The 5,622-nt window shown below is 49.5% G+C and overlaps 1 protein-coding gene across 1 annotated transcript; it reads left to right on the top strand.

The window, feature by feature from the left end:
• The first annotated feature begins 2,518 nt into the window (after nt 1-2,518).
• LOC125542825 (probable staphylococcal-like nuclease CAN1) lies at nt 2,519-5,319 on the top strand. The gene is made up of 5 exons (XM_048706033.1): nt 2,519-3,014; nt 3,579-4,070; nt 4,170-4,329; nt 4,630-4,698; nt 4,855-5,319. The coding sequence occupies exons 1-5, from the start codon at nt 2,557-2,559 to the stop codon at nt 4,954-4,956; spliced, it is 1,281 nt and encodes a 426-aa protein (XP_048561990.1). The 5' UTR covers nt 2,519-2,556; the 3' UTR covers nt 4,957-5,319.
• The last annotated feature ends 303 nt before the right edge of the window (nt 5,320-5,622 follow it).

Below are 5,622 nucleotides of genomic sequence, written 5' to 3'. Positions count from 1 at the left end.
GGAGTTGCATAATCTCATAGTCAAAGGAATGTGTATAAGTCATGAAGAAAGCAATAGCAATAAAACTAAACGATCATTATGCTAAGCTAACGGATGGGTCACGTCCATCACATCATTCTCCTAATGATGTGATCCCGTTCATCAAATGACAACACATGTCTATGGTCAGGAAACTTAACCATCTTTGATTAATGAGCTAGTCAATTAGAGGCATACTAGGGACAATTTGTTTTGTTTATCTATTCACACATGTATCAAGTTTCGGTTAATACAATTCTAGCATGAATAATAAACATTTATCATGATATAAGGAAATATAAATAACAACTTTATTATTGCCTCTAGGGCATATTTCCTTCAGGTTGGGCCTCCGGCTTTAAATATTGTGCTTTGATGTGAGGTCCGGGTATGTGGCCCGGGCAATCAACATCCCTTCACCTAATGGATAGGAATAGCGACTTTTGTCATTAAGAGGATGGCTTCAGACATATTGATGTATTACTTTGTAAGGTATTGATGAATAATAAATAAAATGGATGCATGCATCGTCCTGATGCAGAGGCCGGGGGCCATCCTCCTTTTCAGAAAAACCCTAGCAACGACTACAAACACTAAAGTGAGCTGAAAGCACGTCACCATCATCGCCCCTCCTTCACTGGAGCTGGACAAAACTTATTATAGTAGACAGTTGAGTGGTCGTTTTTAAGGTCATCGAGACTAGCGCACCAGAACAGCAACCACCGCCGATGCCGAGAAGCGTAGGACGGAAAGATCCAACATGTAGACACGCGAACGAAGACTGGATCCATCAAAGGTCAATACCGACTGAATCCCATGTGATCCGCTATAGAGACATATCCACACGCCCTTTGACGATGCTAGACACACCGTCAAGACGGGAGCAAGGTGGGAGGAATTTATTCCATCTTCAGGAAGCCGCCGCTACGTCCTCCTCAACACGACACAAACTCTAATCGACCTAAAAATACCTAAAATGAAGCAGGAACCTTCCCGCCGGCAAGGTCGAGGTCCACAACACCTCCATGGCCCTAAAGCCACCAGAGAAGAGGCGGACTGGCAGTGGCGCCGACAGGAGGTTGAGGAACCCTAGTCGCGTGTGGACTCAATGAGATGAAGGGGTATGCGTGCCTGCCAAAGGCATCAATTGTATGTGTATGTGTGCATCTATTATCGAGCAAGTGTTAATTGTCTCACCGATTATCACTTGTAAAATTTTCATATCATATCTCTTAGACATCAACCTAGACATCTATTTTGACGTTTTTATAGCCCTCGTATGTTTAGTAGAACCCTTCTTGGAATTACCAACACCAGTGCGGCTATGGTTGCGCTCATGCTGGTACGACCTGGCTCTCCAACAGGTCGAATCCTATTCGCTGCCCACAAGCGGCAAATAGGCACCATGATGAGCACTGGCAAGCCGAGTTAGCCTGGCCCAATTTGGGGCCTTTTATCGCCTATTCCTGTTCGATGCAACTTTTCTGTTGTGTTTTTTCTTTTTCTTTTCCTAATGCAAACAATTTTTTAGCATATGGTGAAAATACTTTTAATATATGATGAGTATTTGTAATACATACTAAACATTTTCTTATTGTGCATTGAACATTTTTAATATACAACGATTTTTTAATAATAGGGTGACCATTGATCGAAGATTTTTTAAATATATGGTGAACCTTTTTTAATATACAATTTTTTTAACACACACCGAACAATTTTGTAAAATATATTATTATTTTTAATAGGTTTCTGAAGGACTGTTTGGCATCACTCCGCTCCATACTCCCGCTCCTGGAGCTGGCGGAGTTGAAGTTAAAAATTATGGAGCAGGGAAACAGGTGCTCCGCAGATCCTCGAATTTTAGGGAGCAGCTGGATTGCCCAACAGCTCTTAAATGTCTAGCGTTGACATCCTCCTCCGTCACTAGGTCCACATGGAAACCAGCCCAAAATATCTTAGAGAGACAGGGAACCAATAACCACCAAGTGCACATGGTAAACAGCCCAAAAAGTGGCGACATGCCCCGTCCCTCGGTCCCACCCAACAGCCCAGCGGAGTGAAGGAAGTGAGTAAAGGCAGATCGGATGTGCAGGCAGGGAATACTGCACGAGAACTTGCACTCAGTGCACGAGCGACGCTTCCCTGCCTCTCAATCAACTACTCCTACGTTTAATAAACAAAAGAAAAGAACGTATGCGCGCAGCAAGTGTTGAAAATCATCCCCAATAATTCGATCGTTCTCTCCATCCATCCGGTGCAGCTAGATGAGGTGAGGTGGCGCAAGGGCACCCACCCGAATTGGTATCGCCAACATCAGGCCTCCACCTGCGCATGCCACGTAGCGGCGGATACGCTGCCATTATCTGCAAATGGCAAAACTAATCTCAATCACCGAAAGCACCAACCAAAACCCTCAAAATCAGTCGGCAACAGCGACCCGCCGTGCCGACATGGATAAAGTCGCGACGACGCAACCACCTTCTCCAATTTTAGTATAAACCCAGCACGCACCCCCTATGCGCAGGAGCAAATCCTATGCGCAGCTCCGCCGCAGCCAATCCCGCGCCCCACCTCCACTTGGCAGAGCTCAACAGCTTTCCCCCTCCTCGCTCCTGCCTTCCCTTCCTCGTGAGGCGGGCCGAAACGGCTCTGAGGCGACGCGCACACTGTCATTCATCCCGCAGATCCACGCAGAACCAACTCCATTCTTTACAGATCCCGGAGCGGATTTCGCACGGGAACCCACCGCCCACAAGCCGCCGCGTGATCCTGCTCCTGCTCCTCGTCGTCGTCCTAGGGGCCATGGGGAACAGCATATACAAGTTCCTGTGCGGGGTCTGCTCGGACCTCTCCGACGCCGCCTTCCAGCCGCACGGCGCGGACGCCTCCGTCGCCGCGCTCGGCCGCGACATCCTCGAGTTCCAGCGCACCAAGCAGGTCCCCGAGGGCCTCAGCCGCCACGTCGTCTCCTCCGCCGCCGCGCAGGCCAACTGGTACGTACTATAATTCCGCTTCCCCTTTGATTGATTTCCTTGCCGAGCTCCCTCCGGCAAATTCGTGCTCGGAGTACCAGTAGTTTAACTCGGAGCTGACGACGAGCCTGTCAAAGACCGATTCAGAGACGACGGCCTGGCTAGCTCACTGTCGAACGTGGATGCGAAGGCTAGCTTCGAGCGAGGTGTCCAATTCCGAAAGCGACCTGATCTGGAAGAGAAATTGAGTAAAAGAAATTAGGTAGCACTTGTTAAAAGGACAAAAGAAACTAGAATTTTGTTAAGGATTTTCATTTTTGTTTTACTTTCTTTTTACGGGTAAACCGGTAAAGGGAACGAGATAACTAATTAACTACCATACTCACTGGTAAACCATACAATTAAGAACTCGGTGCTATTACTGAGATGTTTCCTAGCAATTGCTAAGGCTTGCAGCAGGAGCTACTGAGATGTTTCCTGGAATTGATTGTGAACATTCGTAGAAGAAGCTTGTTCATAGTATCAGTGTAAAAAAATGCTGCCACGATGATCATTTCTTACAAAGTTGAAACCGCTGATGTGAAGGTACAAGAAGCTGCAAGTGGCATGGAAGAAGGCGAGGCCAGCCCCGACCACGCCGGAGGAGGCCGGCCGCCTCGTGGTGCTGACGCTGAAGAACCACCAGAAGGCGGACGTCGACGGCCTGCTCGCCTTCTACGGCCTCCCGCACCCGAACGAGGCGGGATCGGCGCCGCCGCCCGCCGCCGGTCACCACGCCCCTCCGGCCCAGCACAGCGCCCCCGCGCACAAGCCGCAGGGCGTCAAGTTCGAGCTGCACACGCTCCCGGTGGACGCCAAGGCGGTGGCGGACGGCGACACGGTGACGGTGTACGTGGACACGAATGACGCCCCCAGCGAGATCAAGAAGGCCGCGGCGGAGCGCACCAAGGCGCGCGCCGCCAGGAACTACCCCACGGCCGACGCGCTCCAGAAGACCATCGCCGCCGCGGGATACAGAATGGTTCCCAACGCCAAGGGCGTTGAGGTGCTCGCCAAGAAGTACAGGATCAGGCTAAGGTTAGTCTTGCTGGTGTACTGTGTGCTACACCATGATTCAGTGATCAAGATTAGCTAACTTGTGTGAATAAGTTCTGATGAAATTGGGATGGGATGCAGTGGGATCGACGCGCCGGAGAGCGCGATGCCGTACGGGAAGGAGGCCACGGAGGCGCTGCTGAAGCTGGTGGAGGGCAAGTGCCTGACGGTGCACGTCTACAACACCGACCGCTACGGCAGGTCCGTCGGGGATCTCCACGTCGGCGGGGTCTTCGTGCAGGTGAGAAACCAATCAAGAACCCATACCTTCAGCTTCAGTCTTCAGAACAGCTCGCCTCGTGGAAGCAACTTGGAAAGAACTGCAACATCAATTTCTTGCCATCTACGGCATGTCAGCTTGCATTCTTGTACTGTACTAGTTTAATAGTGCTGTGTCACACTAGTAGAAGCGAACTTAGACAAACTGTTGCTTCTGCATTCTGCTGGGAACACGTTCAGAAACAGCTATGCCTTTTCTGAGAGTCAACTGCTCTACAAAAAACTTCAGAAGATAACAAATTCCCTCTTGCTTTGTCCGCAGGAGCAAATGCTGAAGAAAGGCTTCGCGTGGCACTACACCGCCTACGACAAACGCCCGGAGCTTGCCAAGGTAAAATCATCACCAGTCCACATACAGATACACACACTACACACTACAAACTGATCACCTGACTGTAAAAAGAACCATGGAGAGATCGTGAGGTGGTATGGAATCAAACCATGAAGTTGCTGACAGAAACTAATCATCTCTTTGACCCACCTGCAGTGGCAGAGCCAGGCGCAGGCCGCGCGCAAGGGCCTGTGGGCGGCGTCCAAGCCGCAGGAGCCGTGGGAGTACAGGAAGGCCAAGCGCAACGGCAACGCGTGATCCATTTCATCTCGACGCATATGTTGTAACTGTTGTGTGTATGTGCTGTGACCATGGACAGCTGATTGATTGATTCGTGGCCTGCTGCACCGCAGATCCGTAGCCCAGAGCAGCGCTCGCGCCACTGTACTTTTTACAGGCTAGGTGTAGTGAAAACTGAAAAGTCTAGCTGAGCTAGCGCGGGGTCGTGAAGCAGAGGAGGCCGGGGCACATTGAGATTGGTGTGAAGTGTGATTGTGTTGTTGTTGTACCTGGTGATTAATTCGTGTGATTGTGTACACTTGGACTGGACTGTTAATGTTGTTTCTAGACAGAAAAAGGCTGATTCATAGGCTGCTGTTGAGTCCAATGCAGCTAGCTATATATGCTGATAAACTTCTGCTTTTGCTACTAGTATTATAATAACCAAGTGAGCTCTTTTAACATGGTCCCTCTTACCTATATGAGTTAAGAGCATCTACAAGCACGACGGATTAATTTGGTGCCCCATATGTCCGCGGCATCCATTTTGAGCCTCTTTTTTTTTTTTAAACGAGGCAAAAGATTTGCCATTTTCATTGATTAAGAAGAAGAGAGTTGTTCGGTTAATTAGAAAAAAACCGGGCGAAAACCGTTACAACACGCCCACAAAAAAGGGCACCCCGGCCGACCTGGCACCTACAAGAC

The sequence above is a fragment of the Triticum urartu genome, chromosome 3 (assembly GCF_003073215.2).
Source record: "Triticum urartu cultivar G1812 chromosome 3, Tu2.1, whole genome shotgun sequence".
Classification (NCBI taxonomy): Eukaryota; Viridiplantae; Streptophyta; class Magnoliopsida; order Poales; family Poaceae; genus Triticum; species Triticum urartu.
This window is presented reverse-complemented; position numbering and strand designations above follow the sequence as displayed.